Below are 19,690 nucleotides of genomic sequence, written 5' to 3'. Positions count from 1 at the left end.
GGAAGAAACATCGAAGCCTCACATGTTGTCAAAGGCTGCAAACTAGAGTTGTCTGGTCAGACATTTAGTATCGATCTTTTCCCTGTTACTCTTGGAAGCTTCGACGTCATTATTGGTATGGATTGGTTATCCAAGCATCGCGCTGAGATCCTCTGTCAAGAGAAAGCAGTTCGTATTCCTCGCCGTTCTGGCAAACCCCTCATTGTACAAGGTGGCAAGGGTGGAGAAATCTCCGGCATTATCTCGTTCTTGAAGGCCCAGAAGTGTTTACGGAAAGGGCACACCGCTATCTTGGCACTTGTTACCAACACGCAGGAAAAGGAAAAGAGGATTGAAGACTTTCCAGTAGTACGCGACTATCCCGAGGTATTTCCTGAGGAATTACCTGGACTCCCTCCCCATCGTCAGGTCGAATTCCAAATCGAGCTAGCTCCCGGAGCAGCGCCTATAGCTCGTGCGCCTTATCGACTAGCCCCCGCAGAATTGAAGGAACTCTCGACGCAACTACAAGAACTATTGGATAAAGGATTTATCCGCCCTAGTTCATCACCCTGGGGAGCACCGGTACTCTTTGTTAAGAAGAAGGATGGCACGTTCCGAATGTGCATAGACTATCGTGAGTTGAACAAGGTTACCATCAAGAATCGTTACCCTCTCCCTCGAATCGACGATTTGTTTGATCAACTGCAAGGATCGAGCTACTACTCTAAGATTGACCTGCGATCAGGCTACCATCAGTTAAGGGTCCGTAACGAAGACATCTCCAAAACTGCATTCAGAACTCGTTATGGTCATTATGAATTCCTCGTTATGCCCTTCGGAATGACCAACGCCCCTGCAGTGTTCATGGATCTTATGAACCGAGTATGCAAACCCTACCTCGACAAGTTCGTGATTGTGTTTATAGACGACATCTTGATCTACTCGAAAAGTCAGGAAGAGCATGAACAACACCTACGCCTTATCCTCGAACTCCTTCGCAATGAGCAACTGTATGCCAAGTTCTCGAAATGCGACTTCTGGCTTCGAGAAGTCCATTTCCTTGGGCACGTGGTTAACAAGGACGGAATCCACGTCGACCCTGCAAAGATCGACTCTATAAAGAATTGGCCTACCCCTAAGACTCCCACTGAAGTTCGCCAATTCTTAGGATTGGCAGGTTACTACCGCAGATTTATTCAGGGATTCTCTAAGATTGCACAACCTCTCACGACACTCACTCAGAAAGGCGTCACCTACAAGTGGAATGAAGCACAGGAATCTGCTTTTCAGAGGCTTAAGGATAACCTCTGCAGTGCTCCAATTCTCTCGTTACCTGAAGGAACGGACGACTTTGTGGTTTACCGTGATGCGTCTATTCATGGGCTCGGTTGCGTGTTGATGCAACGCGAGAAAGTCATTGCTTACGCATCCCGACAACTTAAGACACATGAAAGGAACTACACAACGCATGATTTGGAACTGGGAGCGGTAATATTTGCGCTTAAGATATGGAGACATTACCTGTACGGTACCAAGTGCACCATTTACACCGATCACAGGAGTCTCGAGCATATCTTCAAGCAGAAGGAGTTAAACATGCGACAACGTCGATGGGTCGAACTTCTGAATGATTATGAATGCGCCATCAAGTACCATCCGGGCAAGGCCAATGTCGTGGCAGACGCCCTCAGCCGAAAGGACACTATACCACGGCGCGTGCGAGCATTACAACTTACCATCCAGTCTAGTCTCCCTACCCAGATTCGAAATGCTCAGATTGAAGCTCTGAAACCGGAAAACATCAGGGCTGAGTCCCTGCGAGGATCAAGACAACAGCTAGAACAGAAAGAGGACGGCGCCTACTATGTGGCAGGGCGCATTTGGGTCCCACTTTACGGAGATCTACGAGAGCTTGTGATGGACGAAGCCCATAAGTCCCGTTATTCAGTACATCCTGGTGCAGATAAGATGTACCACGACTTGAAAACCACATACTGGTGGCCTGGCATGAAAGCCCACATAGCAGCCTATGTTGGCAAATGTTTGACCTGTGCAAGAGTCAAGATCGAGTATCAGAAACCAGCAGGCCTACTACAGCAACCCGAAATCCCGAAATGGAAATGGGAACAGATTTCCATGGATTTTGTTACAGGGCTACCTAGATCTCAACGCGGGAATGATACTATTTGGGTGATAGTAGATCGTTTGACTAAGTCTGCACACTTTCTGGCCATTAAGGAAACAGACAAGTTTTCTACCTTGGCAGAAATCTATTTAAAGGAAGTAGTCTCCAGGCACGGGGTGCCAACTTCTATTATTTCCGATCGAGACGCTCGTTTTACTTCCGAATTGTGGCAAGCTATGCACAAATCCTTTGGCTCACGTTTGGACATGAGCACCGCTTATCATCCGCAAACGGATGGGCAGTCTGAACGCACCATCCAAACCCTGGAAGACATGCTTAGAGCATGTGTGATCGATTTTGGCAAGAACTGGGAGAAGCATCTACCGTTGGTGGAATTCTCCTACAACAACAGCTACCACACTAGTATTCAGGCGGCACCTTTTGAGGCATTGTACGGTCGTAAATGCCGATCACCTCTTTGCTGGGCGGAAATAGGTGACAGTCAACTCACAGGCCCAGAACTAGTGGTAGACACAACAGAAAAGATTTCCCAGATCAGTCAACGCATGGCGGCAGCTCGTGACCGTCAGAAAAGCTACGCTGACAAGCGTAAGAGACCGTTAGAATTCCAGGTCGGGGACCGGGTTCTACTTAAAGTCTCACCCTGGAAGGGTGTGGTCCGTTTCGGTAAACGGGGCAAGCTGAATCCAAGATATGTTGGACCATTCGAAATTACCGAGAAGATCGGTAAGGTTGCTTATAGATTAAACCTGCCTGCAGAGCTGAGTGCAGTGCACAACGTTTTTCACGTATCTAACCTGAAGAAGTGTTTGTCGGATGAGACACTTGTAATTCCTTTTAAGGAACTGACGATTGATGAACAGCTACACTTTACTGAGGAACCGATTGAGATCATGGATCGAGAAATCAAAACCCTCAAACGTAGCCAGATACCCCTTGTGCGAGTTCGTTGGAACTCACGGCGCGGCCCAGAGTTTACCTGGGAGCGGGAGGACCAGATGAAGTCCAAGTATCCCCAGTTATTCCCAAACGAAAATCCCAGCACTAAAGCTACAACCGAATTTCGGGACGAAATTCCAAACTAACGGGGGGATGATGTGACACCCCGTTGAAACACGCTAGCTTGGCAGTGGCTGCTTCAACTTTCGGGACGAAAGTTCTTAAAACTTGGGGATAATGTGACACTCGAGGTTTTTCCGAACGATCACCTTGTAATATTTTGTGTATATATATATATATTAGTAAATGAAAACGTGATTTTTACTTGATATGTGACGTATGTATGTATTATATATGTAAATATGAGAGCCGAAACCACGACCCGAGACCATGACTCGCAACCGGGCGGTTGCGAGTGGGTCACTCGGTTGCGAGTGGGCCTTTGGGCCGTAACCGGTTTGGGTCGAAACCCCCAAGCCCAACCCGAAACACCCTATGAATATATATCCCACCTCCTCCTCATTTCCTTCATTTGTTACACCAAACAAACACACACCTCTTCTATTTTCTCTCAACTAAAAACCCCAAGCCAACAACATCCAAACTCTTCCAAACTTTCGGTTCAAGCTCAAGGATCTCGGACAAGGAAACTCGGTCAAGACCAATTCGGACACTCCATCTTCTCGGTTCTCTTTTCTTTGTTTTCGGCTCCTCCTTTCATAACCGGTTAGTGTTATCTTTGTGTATCTTTTGTGTATAAGATTTATGTGGGTTAAATGAACTAGAAATATTATGCTTGGTTAGAAATACTATGCATGATTTTTAGGAAGATTGTGAAGTTTTGACTATGTGTGTTAAACCCTATGTATGATACTTGCTAACATGCTTAAATGGTTATGGAATAATGGTTTAAGGATGTTTAGGGCCAACCGAGTTATGTTAATGCCACTAAGTGTATGTTTTACTTGTTCTTGCATATTAATCTTGTTAGAAATAGGTGATTTTCGGTCCAAAATGTGTGATTATGTTGGCATGAAAACCCTAGAAAAACTATGAACTTGATGAACTTGTTGAAGATAGTTTGAAGATTTTAAAATGGTAATGTTTGATCTATTGTTGTATATGGTCAAAATTAGGAAAAGTGTTTGTAGAAACCCTATTGGCTGTTTCCAAATATGGGTCTGATTTCATATGTACAATTTGGACTGTCTTTTCTGCATCATCACGTGTATATGAAAGTGACAGATTACGACTCGCAACGACAGCATTCCGACTCGCAACGACAGCATTCCGACTCGCAACGACGGCATTACGACTCGAAACCACACGGTTGCGACTCGCAACCAAAGCATGACAAGTCGAAACCACGAGATTTCGACTCGAGACTACGACGGTTGCGACTCGCAACCAACACGTGACAACTCGAGACCACGATTGCGACTCGCAACCATAACGAGACAAGCCGAGACCACCTGGTTGCGACTCGAGACAAGCTGGTTGCGAGTGGGCTGTCCATTTTGGTTATTGGGCCATTCTGTGTTAACTTGGACTATCTGTTAAATGGACTATGTGATGCGGTTGACTGTTTAATTGTTTAGGCCGGCCCAATAACCCAATGACTGTTTACTTATATGCTTGATACGTGCCTATATGTGTTTTACGTGAATGCTTGTGCACCGAACCTGACCTATACCGGTAACCATGTTAGGACGTGGTGACCAACGTGATTGACAAGTAACCTAAACCTACCGAGCAACCCAAGGTGAGTTCACAACTTAAAAGCATGCGTCCCGGTGGTTTGGGACACGAGACTAACAACCCTATCCCCTGGTAAAAGGGGATACCATTTACATACTTTCCCTGGTTATTGGGAACACAAAACTTACTTTTCCTTCCCGGGTATTGGGAAACCTTTTGGTTAATTACTGTTTATACGGATTGCAACTAACGGCACTAAACGAAACTCTATCACTCAAGTCCCTACTACAAATACCGATTAGTCGCCGGGTTAGGCGAGCGGGTTATTAGTTGATAGCGCTATTTAGGTGTTTACCAGCCTCACACCGTGCCCTGGTTTGGGACGGTCGTGAACTAATGTACTCAGAAATCCGTCAATGATGATAGAACATTGACATCGGGGCATCCTGCGGATACGCAACGGTTACCTAGTGTTCGGTATTGGAAAAACAGTTTAGTCGCTAACTTTTGGGGTAGCTCCCCAGGGCATGTATAAACGGATAAATTAACCGGTGAAACAAAGTTTTTGGTAATTAAAACTGGACAACTAGTGAACTCACTCAGCATTATTGTTGACCCCTTACTGCATGCTTTGCAGGTAACCAGTGACGAAGGAGCTTGCAGCTTGGGAACGTGTAGTGTCTGTTCACCCTTGTGTTGGGTGATACCTTATTTTGAAACATGAACGTGTTTAACTACTACTTTATTTATGCTTCCGCTACTTAGTACTGTTTTGAACCAAAACTTAAAACTCTGAACTTAATATTTGCTAAGCTTATGATTAGTAAGTATTACTTTTATTATCAACCTAAGTATTCAGTATAATTGGTGGCTGGATCCTGGTCGGTCACGCCCCCGAAGCGGGTGTTATCCGCAGGTGGATTTTGGGGGTGTGACAACACCAAACCCTAGCAAATTTAGGGTTTATCTACGCAGCGTATTGGTCAATACGCAGCGTATAGGGTTAACCCTCTACGCTGCGTATTGACCAATACTCAGCGTATATAAACCATGGATTTCAGTGCCTGACAACCAATCATTGCACAGAAAACAAGGGTTATCTACGCTGCGTATTGGTCAATACGCAGCGTATATAAACCATTAGATTTTTTGGGTCATTTTGGTAGGTTTGATGGATATTTTTTCACAAAGTTTAAATACGCTGCGTATTGACCTCTAAGGAGCGTATATAAAGGTCTGAAAATGTCTTTTATACCCTTGTTTTGAGGCTATACGAAGCCAAATACAAGGGTAGTTGTGTCATTTTCGTCTCATACGCTGCGTAGGGACCTCTAAGGAGCGTATATAAAGCTCCATTTTTGTATTTTTTTATTGTGTATTCCTTTGTTTATTTATAAAAAAAAGAAATTTATTTATAAAAAAACAATATTATTGGTAAATAATACAAATATAAATTATAAAAATAAACAATAATATAAATATTATGAATTATAAAAATTAAAAAAGAAAACTATTTATAAAAAAACAATATTATTGGTAAATAATACTAATATATTGTTTTGTTATCGTTTAAATTAAATTATCGTATTCCTTTTTTTATTTATTAAAAAAGAAAATTATTTATAAAAAAAGAATATTATTCGTAAATAATACAAATATATTATATTGTTATCGTTTAAATTAAATTATCTTATCGTATTGCATCGTATCGTATTGCATCATATCGTATCGTATAGTGTATAGTATATAAGTCTCATATAGAGGCCTATACGGGTGTTATTGTTTAGTATCGTATCGTATCGTATCGTATCGTATCGTATCGTATAGTGTAGTATAAGTCTCGTATAGGTTTCCTATAGATCTTGTATATGCATATAGGATTAGACGGGACCTAAACCACACCTATACGATACGATATCACACTTATAGGCTTATACGAGGTCAATACGTGACCTAAACCACACCTATTCGATACGATATCACACTTATAGGCTTATACGAGGTCAATACGTGACTTATACGACGCTATACGATACGATATCACACTTATAGGCTTATACGAGGTCAATACGTGACCTATACTACGTTATATGATACGATATCACACTTATAGGGTTATACGAGGTAAATACGTGACCTATACTACACCTATACGATACGATATCACACTTATAGGCTTATACGAGGTCAATACGTGACCTATACGACGCTATATGATACGATATCACACTTATAGGCTTATACGAAGTCAATACATGACATATACTACGTTATACGATACAATATCACACTTATAGGCTTATACGAGGTCAATACGGGACATATACTATGCTATACGATACGATATCACACTTATAGGCTTATACGAGGTCAATACGGGACATATACTATGCTATACGATACGATATCACACTTATAGTCTTATACAAGGTCAATACGTGACCTAAACCACACCTATACGATACGATATCACACTTATAGGCTTATACGAGGTCAATACGGGAACTAAATCACACCTATAGGCCTATACGGGTGTTATATCATATCGTATAGTATCGTATCGGGTGTTATTTTCCTTTTTTTTATAAATAAACAAAGGAATACACAAAAAAAAAAAACAAAAATAGAGCTTTATATACGCTACTTAGAGATCACTACGCAGCATATAAGACAAAAATGACACAACTACCCTTGTATTTGGCTTCGTATAGCCTTAATACAAGGGCATAAATGACATTTTCAGACCTTTACATACGCTGAGTATTGGTCAATACGCAGCATATATAAACTATAAGGGTTAAAAAGATAATTTTACCACAGGTTTGGGGTTAAAAATAATTTTACCACCCTTTAAATACGCTGCGTATTGACCTATACGCAGCGTATATAAAGGTCTGAAAATGTCTTTTATACCCTTGTGTTCAGGCTATATGAAGCCAAATACAAGGGTAGTTGTGTCATTTTGGTCTCATACGCTGCGTAGGGACCTCTAAGGAGCATATATAAAGCTCCATTTTTGTATTTTTTTTTATTGTGTATTCCTTTGTTTATTTATAAAAAAAAGAAAATTATTTATAAAAAAACAATATTATTGGTAAATAATACAAATATAAATTATAAAAATAAAAAATAATATAAATATTATGAATTATAAAAATTAAAAAAGAAAATTATTTATAAAAAACAATATTATTGGTAAATAATACAAATATATTGTTTTGTTATCGTTTAAATTAAATTATCGTATTCCTTTGTTTATTTATAAAAAAAAGAAAATTATTTATAAAAAAAGAATATTATTCGTAAATAATACAAATATATTATATTGTTATCGTTTAAATTAAATTATCTTATCGTATTGCATCGTATCGTATCGTATCGTATTGCATCATATCGTATCGTATAGTGTATAGTATATAAGTCTCGTATAGAGGCTTATACGGGTGTTATTGTATAGTATAGTATAGTATCGTATCGTATCGTATAGTGTAGTATAAGTCTCGTATAGGTTTCCTATAGGTCTTGTATATGCATATAGGATTAGACGGGACCTAAACCACACCTATACGATACGATATCACACTTATAGGCTTATACGAGGTTAATACGTGACCTAAACCACACCTATTCGATACGATATCACACTTATAGGCTTATACGAGGTCAATACGTGACTTATACGACGCTATACGATACGATATCACACTTATAGGCTTATACGAGGTCAATACGTGACCTATACTACGTTATATGATACGATATCACACTTATAGGGTTATACGAGGTAAATACGTGACCTATACTACACCTATACGATACGATATCACACTTATAGGCTTATACGAGGTCAATACGTGACCTATACGACGCTATATGATACGATATCACACTTATAGGCTTATACGAAGTCAATACATGACATATACTACGTTATACGATACAATATCACACTTATAGGCTTATACGAGGTCAATACGGGACATATACTATGCTATACGATACGATATCACACTTATAGGCTTATACGAGGTCAATACGGGACATATACTATGCTATACGATACGATATCACAATTATAGTCTTATACGAGGTCAATACGTGACCTATACCACACCTATACGATACGATATCACACTTATAGGCTTATACGAGGTTAATACGGGAACTAAATCACACCTATAGGCCTATACGGGTGTTATATCGTATCGTATAGTATCGTATCGGGTGTTATTTTCCTTTTTTTTATAAATAAACAAAGGAATACACAAAAAAAAAAACAAAAATAGAGCTTTATATACGCTCCTTAGAGTTCACTACGCAGCATATAAGACAAAAATGACACAACTATCCTTGTATTTGGCTTCGTATAGCCTCAATACAAGGGCATAAATGACATTTTCAGACCTTTACATACGCTGGGTATTGGTCAATACGCAGCATATATAAACTATAAGGGTTAAAAAGATAATTTTACCACAGGTTTGGGGTTAAAAATAATTTTACCACCCTTTAAATACGCTGCGTATTGACCTATACGCAGCGTATATAAAGGTCTGAAAATGTCTTTTATACCCTTGTGTTCAGGCTATATGAAGCCAAATACAAGGGTAGTTGTGTCATTTTGGTCTCATACGCTGCGTAGGGACCTCTAAGGAGCATATATAAAGCTCCATTTTTGTATTTTTTTTATTGTGTATTCCTTTGTTTATTTATAAAAAAAAGAAAATTATTTATAAAAAAAAACAATATTATTGGTAAATAATACAAATATAAATTATAAAAATAAAAAATAATATAAATATTATGAATTATAAAAATTAAAAAAGAAAATTATTTATAAAAAACAATATTATTGGTAAATAATACAAATATATTGTTTTGTTATCGTTTAAATTAAATTATCGTATTCCTTTGTTTATTTATAAAAAAAAGAAAATTATTTATAAAAAAAGAATATTATTCGTAAATAATACAAATATATTATATTGTTATCGTTTAAATTAAATTATCTTATCGTATTGCATCGTATCGTATCGTATCGTATTGCATCATATCGTATCGTATAGTGTATAGTATATAAGTCTCGTATAGAGGCTTATACGGGTGTTATTGTATAGTATAGTATAGTATCGTATCGTATAGTGTAGTATAAGTCTCGTATAGGTTTCCTATAGGTCTTGTATATGCATATAGGATTAGACGGGACCTAAACCACACATATACGATACGATATCACACTTATAGGCTTATACGAGGTTAATACGTGACCTAAACCACACCTATACGATATGATATCACACTAATAGGCTTATACGAGGTCAATACGTGACCTATACGACGCTATACGATGCGATATCACACTTATAGGCTTATACGAGGTCAATACGTGACCTATACTACGTTATATGATACGATATCACACTTATAGTCTTATACGAGGTAAATACGTAATCTATACTACACCTATACGATACGATATCACACTTATAGGCTTATACGAGGTCAATACGTGACCTATACGACGCGATACGATACGATATCACACTTATAGGCTTATACGAAGTCAATACATGACATATACTACGTTATACGATACAATATCACACTTATAGGCTTATACGAGGTCAATCCGGGACATATACTATGCTATACGATACGATATCACACTTATAGGCTTATACGAGGTCAATACGGGACATATACTATGCTATACGATACGATATCACAATTATAGTCTTATACGAGGTCAATACGTGACCTATACTACACCTATACGATACGATATCACACTTATAGGCTTATACGAGGTTAATACGGGAACTAAATCACACCTATAGGCCTATACGGGTGTTATATCGTATCGTATAGTATCGTATCGGGTGTTATTTTCCTTTTTTTTATAAATAAACAAAGAAATACACAAAAAAAAATACAAAAATAGAGCTTTATATACGCTCCTTAGAGTTCACTACGCAGCATATAAGACAAAAATGACACAACTATCCTTGTATTTGGCTTCGTATAGCCTCAATACAAGGGCATAAATGACATTTTCAGACCTTTACATACGCTGGGTATTGGTCAATACGCAGCATATATAAACTATAAGGGTTAAAAAGATAATTTTACCACGGGACATATACTACTCTATACGATACGATATCACACTTATAGGCTTATACGAGGTCAATACGGGACATATACTATGCTATACGATACGATATCACACTTATAGTCTTATACGAGGTTAATACGGTACATATACTATGCTATACGATACGGTATCACACTTATAGTCTTATACGAGGTCAATACGTGACCTATACAACACCTATACGATACGATATCACACTTATAGGCTTATACGAGGTCAATACCGGACCTAAATCACACCTATAGGCCTATACGGGTGTTATATCGTATCGTATATTATCGTATCGGGTGTTATTTTCCTTTTTTTATAAATAAACAAAGGAATACACAAAAAAAAATACAAAAATGGAGCTTTATATACGCTCCTTATAGATCACTACGCAGCATATAAGACAAAAATGACACTACTACCCTTGTATTTGGCTTCGTATAGCCTCAATACAAGGGTATAAATGACATTTTCAGACCTTTATATACGCTGAGTATTGGTCAATACGCAGTGTATATAAACTTTGTGAAAAAATGATCCCTCAAACCTAACAAAATGACCCAAAAAAGTCTAATGGTTTATATACGCTGCGTAGAGAGCTATACGCAGCGTATATAAACCTTGTTTTCTGTGCAATGATTGGTAATTAGGCACTGAGATCCATGGTTTATATACGCTGAGTATGGGTCAATACGCAGCGTATAGGGTTAACCCTATACGCTGCGTATTGACCAATACGCTGCGTAGGTAAACCCTAAATGTGCAGATAGGCAAACTGGGTGTGCAGATAGTTAGGGCCAATCCTAAAAAAGTGCGCCTTTTTGGCGCTTCTCGAAATTGTGCGAGAGGCGTGCCCTTCATGTTTTATCTGTAAAAAACAATGTTGAGAACGGTATCCTATGGACGTCATTCATATTAGAGTGTGGAGTTTCATGTTTTCGTATCTGTGAAGGGTAGAATGTTGATCGTTTTTAGTGTTTTACATTGGCTTCTTTTATGTTTTAGCAGATGGGACTAACAAAAGGACAACAACTTATATTTCTCTAACAAGTATTATCAATTGACTTAATTCAAAGAGGTATTTAAGCTGCAAAGTTTATATATATTCTAATAATATCGTTAGCGTTTTTTGATTATGTTTTGTTTCTGTGAGGTTTTGAATGCATGAGTTTTACATCTAAACTAAAGTTTGTATTTATAAAGATATTTTAGGCTTTGTAAGAGTTTTAGAATTTATATGGTCTTTTATGATAAAAACATACATTATAGCTTCATTCTTATTTTTATCTTGAAGCCCACATCAGACCATAGGTAATGGTTAATGCCCACTAAGGGGCATTTTTCACCACATCATCATCATAATGCCCTTTTAAAAAAGGTGTAATGGTTAATGCTCATTTCATTTATTACTTTCCATTATTTTTCTTCTCTTTGGGCATTATTATAGAAATGCCCCTCACTCTTCATGCCCCTATAATGCCCATGAGTAATGGTGTAAGGGCATTATCAAAATCTTTTATGCCGTTATAAAGCCCCATTACATATGGTCTCAGAATTAGTTTGAATGATGCTGCATTAATTCTGGCTAACTTTGAGCTGATTATACTTTTGTTGTATATAAACTGTTAAAATAAGGCATTTCTCTAGGCATTTCTTTATTTCTCTCAATTCTATTATGTCTACATATACTATTTAATAATGGTTTGTTTCTATATTTTACATAGTCTGGACTTATATTTACATTGGTGGGCTTGTACGTGGGCTTGTGAAGAGCTGGACTTGGGCCTGTTGCTGTTACAAGTTCAAGAGTGTTGTTGCTGTTCAAGATATAAGTCAGATATAAAGTAAGATATGCTGTTACAACTGAAAGGGGTTACGTGTGGATCCGGGTTGTTCGGATAGTTCAACCGGGTCGTCCTATATGAAGATTCTTCTGGATACGTGAGCCAACAACTGGTCATTTTTCCTCACAGTGTGTTATTGTTCTCTCATCTTCTTTAGGCAATTAGGGTTTTGACTGATCTTCTTCGATTCTCAGTTCTTGTTCCTGTTAGTTGTCTACGCAGATTATCTTGTTGATAATCTGCTTGTGAGAGGAATATTGTAAGTGTTTGAGTCAAGTTCATTGTAATATTCGTTGATTCGTTTCAGGGATTAATAACACTGGTTTGAGTTCATCTGTTCGTATATCTTTTTGACATAAACAGTCTGGTCTGATTTTATACGGCCGGTTTTGGTATAAAACCAAAAATCAAACCAGTCGCTACGTTTTGAAGATTTTGAAACCGACACCGCGAAACCAAACTGAAGACCTGTTTTGGCAGTTTTACGATTTGAAACCGAACCGTGATCACCCCTGCAATATATCACTAAACGACTATAAACTAATGGTAAACGAGTATCATATTGTAAATCGCCTCCGCCGCCGCATCGGGCGGGTAGAAAGCTAGTATATATATATATGTGTGTGTGTGGGTGGGTGGGGGCACGTGTTTCGAATCAGTTGCATCTATCGTTCATATGGTTATTCTGTTTTCACATTTGTTTTAATACGCTATCTGTTATATGTTATATTATGTTCATGGTAATTCTAATCGTATTGTTTTCAATGTATCACTAGTATGTTCATGGGTCAGTCACATTTCTTAATTGTTGTTTTTGAGATAAGTATTCAATAGAATCGTTGTGATGACTATACAGGACGTAGATAATTTGGAAAAAACAAATTGATTATTATATTTATTTATTTGATAACGTATTCTTGATATTCTTTGACAAACATGTATTTTATAAATTATGAAGTTAAGCTAAGTTGTAATTTGTAGATAGCGATACATTTCGTATTCCGGTTGGGCGTTACAACTAACATATTCACATAGCCTTCAGATAAAGAAAGAACAAGTCATAATTTGAAATCACACAAACATTTTATTACTTAAACATAGATACATACGGAGATACATAATTCTCACACAAAGACATTTTATAACTAAACATAGATACATAAGGAGATACATAATTCTCGCACATATATTTTAATACTAAAACACACAGTATTTCACATTGATAGGAGGAATGAAATGAGAATAGCCTTTTGAAAAAGGCGGACGACGATGAAGAGGGACGATGAATTTGAAAAAGACGAATGATGAAAAAGATAGAAGATGAAGAAATGAAGGTGTAAGTCAAACACTGCAAATCGATCGACATGAAGAACTGAAAGTCATATACTTATAGCATGCACCAACAAAGACTTGACATGATTTTTGTATTGCTCTCCTTGGTAGGTGAAGTTATCCCCACCTTTATACAGAACTTCCAAAAGCCTTGTCAAGTTGACTCCAACCATTATTAGAGGCATTGGAACATCTTTACAGGTGAGGGACTCTAGGTTTATATCCTTCCACACATCTTCTACCTGCTTGCGCATCAAGTCATATACGTGCTCTTCGGTATAATCGTATTGCTTCTTGTAACTTTCAATAGTGGATGCAAAGTGATTTCTCTCTTGCTCTTGCTGCAATTCAGTAACAAATTTTAACCAAGTATGCAATTAATACAAAGATGATAATATAATAATATCTACCTTGTGGCCAGCAATATCATTAAGGAATCTACCAACTTTTGTTGAAGCTTTGAAAAGTGGAGGGTCGGTGACAGCCCATTTGACTGCTTCATTTGTGACTATGTCAGCCATGCCAAGATAATATGATGTTATAAGCAAGCCACCACTGCCTGTCATGAATGCAACATAATCATGCTCTTCTGTCGTTGGTATGTACCCCTCATGTGCCCATTTTGCTTCCATCAAGTAGCCTCTAACCAAAGTTTTCACCTGAGTATCACAATATGTATGTTACATTGTTATGTATCTAAACTATGAACAATTATTATAACTCAAAATTGTTTAAACTTACATGCTCCTTGGAACAGTTAAAAATATCTATTTTCCCCTTCTTCTCCAGGATTTCTTCCATTTCGTTGTACATATCCATTAATACCTGGTAAACTGCTTTCCTGTATCCTGTAAGCTCGTCTAAGCATGTAACTGACCACCTTTGATTAATTTACAAATTAATTGATTAGTTTAATCAATAAATTTTGATATAAGGACCCAAAGTGTTCATTATTCTAAGTTCATGATAGATAGTGGCGGATCCAGGATTTATTTTAATGGGTTCCTTTTGGTAAATTCTCTTTAATTCTAGCTATTTTTTTTCTAAATTCTAAAAGGTTTTCACTACTTTTTTTCCCATTTTTTTTCCAAGCGCACTGGGTTCATGGGAACCCATAAATATGGGCTGGATCCGCCCCTGATAGTAGATACCTCAATATTGCTTCTGTAAGGGTCTCAAGTTCTTCGTAAGTACCATAAGAATCATAAGTGTCATCAAGAATTGTTGCCACTAAAATAAACTTTGTGAAAAACACTCTAGCAAACGAATATTTCGGCTCACAATATCCACCAAGTGCCCAAAAGTAGGATTCAACCGATCTGTCTCTTACATAAGGAAGATTATTCGAGATATCAATATCTTTCCACCACCTGCCATAAATCTATATGATGTGTACGTGTCTATGAAAATATAATCTTTCAAAATAGAAAACCGGGTTGGACATGGGTTATTCAAGCTTGTTTTGACACATTAAAATATGAAACTAGAGTATTGAAGTAAATTATATTTGCATACCTGGAAAGTTCGCTAAGCTCCTTCTTGTGTAATGATTGAAGCAAATTGAACCCTAACTTGGCAAGCTTAAGTAATGACTCGTCATGAGAAGCTTGTTGCTGGTAGAAACGCATGTAGCGCAATGCTTCTAGTCTTGGTAACCTTATACGTATAGGTTGATCTAGTGCCTCTTGTATGTGGATTGACATAGTAGAGTTGCAACGAATAGGATCCTTTGCTATTTTATTGAGGTGAGCTCTAGTAAAACTAAGCGCTTCATCTAAAACAACCTCACCATGTACCCTCATGTATGCTGCCTCGTACAACTCAAGCAGTTCTTCAACATCACGGGTTAAGGATTCCTTAAAAGCTCCTTGTTCGTCCTTATAGTTATTAAAAACATCTGATGTAATTCATAACAAATATTTTATTAGCTTGTTTTGAAATAGGAATATACTGTATTAATGCATACTGACCGCATGAAACATAGAAGCCGTGTTGACGTAAGAGTCGAAACCAAAGGGAAGGGCTACCACCATTCCAGTCATCCCCATATGCATCATAAACATGCTGCAAAGCTTTATCAATCTCGTCTTCAAAATAATATGATATGCCAAGGCGTTGGATTGCGTCGATTAGTTTTAACAAATGTGTATGTTCCTTTGGAACAGCCAAAGCTGCCTGAATATTTATCCTCACTTTCTCTTTCAATTCATGAACTATTTGATCCACCTCGTCTTGCTGTGGTTCCTACATTCTCACAAATCATCTTAAAAGTGGATTTATATATATACAGAGAGAGAAACACAGATACATGTATAGAATTAGCATATATATATGTGTGTGTATGTGTATGTGTTTTGTATGATTTCTAATAGTTTTCATACCTTGTTATAGATGAGAAACTGGTCTCCCCAAACACAGAGTGGAATGTCACGAAGTGGGCGATTAACTTCTTGTTGAATAGACATGTTTAATAATATGTTTAGCTCTGTATTCCGATTTAGTTGCTGTATATTGTATGCATGGAAGCTGAAGCCTATTTATAGATTTTGTTTTTTTATTTTTTTTATTATTATTATTATTTTTTTTGAGTTTATGCCAGTTAAAGAAACGGACATGGGGTTGGTATATAAACCGTATTCAATACAGCACACACATGTTGAATGTTACATAAAGCTTTAAAAGTGTATATATATATATATATATATATATATATATATATATATATATATATATGTATATTTATATATATTATCTTTAGAAAAGGTACGTATTTTGTTTTGTGCCAAAATATAAATTAACATAATCGCCTTCGTGATATTAATATTGATCCACGTTTTAAGAAACTGGCAATATATATAAGAAAGCATCACCAACTGATTTTTAGGTGTGGTCCTTGCACATATTTGCATCATCAATAATAGCAAATGCATATTTTAGTATGTATACTGTAACTAGCTGTATTAGAGTTTTTAGGTACTTATACATATGAAGTGTATTGTTTAATAATATATTTTAGAACTTTATGTATCAATAAAATTTTGAAGATACACATTTAAGTAGATATACCATAATTTTATGCACATACAATTTCAATATGCGTATACATCTAGCGGCAGAGGCGGGTCTAGGTAGAGAACTGCGGATTTGCACGAATCCAATTGGTTACAAGTTAGTAGAAATGATAATAGAAAATTTGGAATGAACCCATTAATTAAATTGAAGGATGGCTAATTGTTTAAGGCAGTGGCGGAGCTTAACCAAAAGTTTCGATAGGGCATAATCTGATAGGACCTAAATTTTTTCTTCCTATCGTTAGGTTTCGGATGTTGTGTGGTATAGAGAATAATCTCTGAATCGAGTTTGAATTGTATTGATAATACTGTGTTGTACAAAAAAGGATTACATATGGATGGTGTATATATAGAAGACCATATTACACTCTAGTCCCTATACTATCTTTTTTCTTCTTTCCGACACTCCCCCTCAAGTTGAGTAGTGGGGTCACCATGAAAACTTCTTCAGTTAGGTCTCCATGAAGAAATGCATTTGTAACATCAAATTGATGAAGGGACCAATCCTTATTAGCTGCCACGGAAAAGAGAACTCTTATGGTATCCATTTTTGCAACCGGAGAAAATGTCTCGGAATAATCGATCCCATACGTCTGAGTGTACCCTTTGGCTACAAGCCGGGCTTTGTATCTTCCAATAGAGCCATCTGGTTTATATTTAATCGAATACACCCACCGGCATCCAACTGTTTTCTTTCCTTTGGGAAGAATGCACTTCTCCCATGTGTTGTTTTTCATAAGAGCACGCATCTCCACTTCCATTGCTTCTTCCCAGTTCTTCTTACCTTGAGCTTCCTTTACGGAATTAGGTATTTGTTCGGTGTATAGAGAAGTAACAAATGCTTTCGCACTGTTAGATAAGTTCCCGTTGACCATATTAGCTACAGGATATCTTGAATTTCTGGTCTCCCTCTCTGGGGAGTACCGTTTTAGAGGAACCCCTCTATTGACTCTAGGAGGAAGAGAGTATCTTCCGGTAGTCTCTACTACAACTGATTCAACATGTTCAACAACTGGTTCAACCTATTCAACAACTGGATCAACATGTTCTGTAGTTGTCGGTTCTATGTGTTCCCCTGTTGCCTCATAGTTATAAGACGTAGAACATTCAGGGTTCTCAGTATTTCTTACCTCAGGCATCACGTTGGATGGACTTTCTTCAGTGGTACTGTGCTCCGCGAATTGTGTGTCTGTGTTTGAAGGACTCGTAGTACTGTGATAGTTTTCTGTTGTGACTTCTTCAGATGAGGGAATTTGGGTTAACCAGCTCAGAGTGTCTATACTGTCATTCTCCCCCTGACCACTGAGTTGGGTGTTATAAAAGTATTTTGTTTCAAGAAAGTCAACATTCATTGTGGTGAAAATTTGACGAGTTGTTGGATTATAGCACCGGTAACCTATTTGATCGATCCCATAGCCGACAAATACACATTGTTAATTTCATAGTTGGTGAAATTTCAATTGTTCCTCCTCATTTCACTTGCATCATTCCATTGTTTGCAGTGTGGATTTGAGTTATTTGAGGATAGGACATTGATCGTATGTCTGATGGTTCAAACGTCATGGTGTCAGTGGCACCAGAATCGAAAATCCAAGCACTATTCCTACTATGATTGGTTTCCATTTTTTTAGATGACAACCAAACTGAGCGTATTTAATAGGCAACCAAATACGCCGAAATCGCGTTCAAAAAATAAGTTCGGAATAACTCCGCTAAAGGGTGAAGCTATCTCACGCGGCGGATTTATCACAATTCACCGGCGACTTGAACTCGCGTTCAAGATTTAAGTTCGGAATAACTCCGCTAAAGGGTGAAGCTATCTCAGCCAGCGAATTTATCGAAATTCACCGGTGACTTGAACTCGCGTTCAAGATTTAAACAAACCCGCAAATAACATTTCCGCTAATAATGCCGCTACCGACAACGTATTTTTCAAAAAGGACACTTTCAAGATTTAAGGAAATCTTTTCAACTTTCCATAACCACAGCACAACGTATTTATTATTAAACGAACCCCAAAATCACGGCGATCGGAAGTTGAACAGGATGCTCGGTTTATATTTGATCTGATGAACAGGTTGCTCGGTTTATATTGCCAGGAAACTGGGTGGACAAGATAGGATAAACCGCCCGGGACTTTGCTGGATAATCTTTAGTTTTTGAAGGTTTAAAACTTCAAGTTTCCGGCTGGGATTTGGTTCACAAGATGGTTCTTTGGTAAGGAGAGGTCTTTCGGTTCTGAGAATTTTCCGATGGCCGGAGAGATGAAGACTCTCAGGCGGTGGTGACAGGTAACAGATCTGCTGGTCGGAAGTAGGTACGGCTGGCTGAAAGTTTCTCTCTAGTTTTTAAATTTGTGGCTGACTTGTAGATTGATTTGATTTGATTTTGATTTCAAGATGAAGGCGATGAGCAAATCGGTTTCAAGAATCAGAAACCTGCTCTGATACCATGTTGTTTGGTATAGAGAATAATCTCTGAATCGAGTTTGAATTGTATTGATAATACTGTGTTGTACAAAAAAGAATTACATATG

The 19,690-nt window shown here is 37.6% G+C and overlaps 1 protein-coding gene across 1 annotated transcript; it reads right to left on the bottom strand.

Moving 5' to 3' along the window:
• Positions 1-13,812: 13,812 nt before the first annotated feature.
• On the bottom strand, positions 13,813-16,573 carry LOC110890026 (beta-caryophyllene synthase). The gene is made up of 7 exons (XM_022137592.2): positions 16,465-16,573; positions 16,054-16,327; positions 15,599-15,980; positions 15,235-15,453; positions 14,825-14,963; positions 14,494-14,742; positions 13,813-14,424 (listed from the first exon to the last, which is right to left on the bottom strand). The coding sequence occupies exons 1-7, from the start codon at positions 16,546-16,548 to the stop codon at positions 14,131-14,133; spliced, it is 1,641 nt and encodes a 546-aa protein (XP_021993284.1). The 5' UTR covers positions 16,549-16,573; the 3' UTR covers positions 13,813-14,130.
• Positions 16,574-19,690: the final 3,117 nt, after the last annotated feature.

This window comes from Helianthus annuus, chromosome 11 (assembly GCF_002127325.2).
Source record: "Helianthus annuus cultivar XRQ/B chromosome 11, HanXRQr2.0-SUNRISE, whole genome shotgun sequence".
Classification (NCBI taxonomy): domain Eukaryota; kingdom Viridiplantae; phylum Streptophyta; class Magnoliopsida; order Asterales; family Asteraceae; genus Helianthus; species Helianthus annuus.
This window is presented reverse-complemented; position numbering and strand designations above follow the sequence as displayed.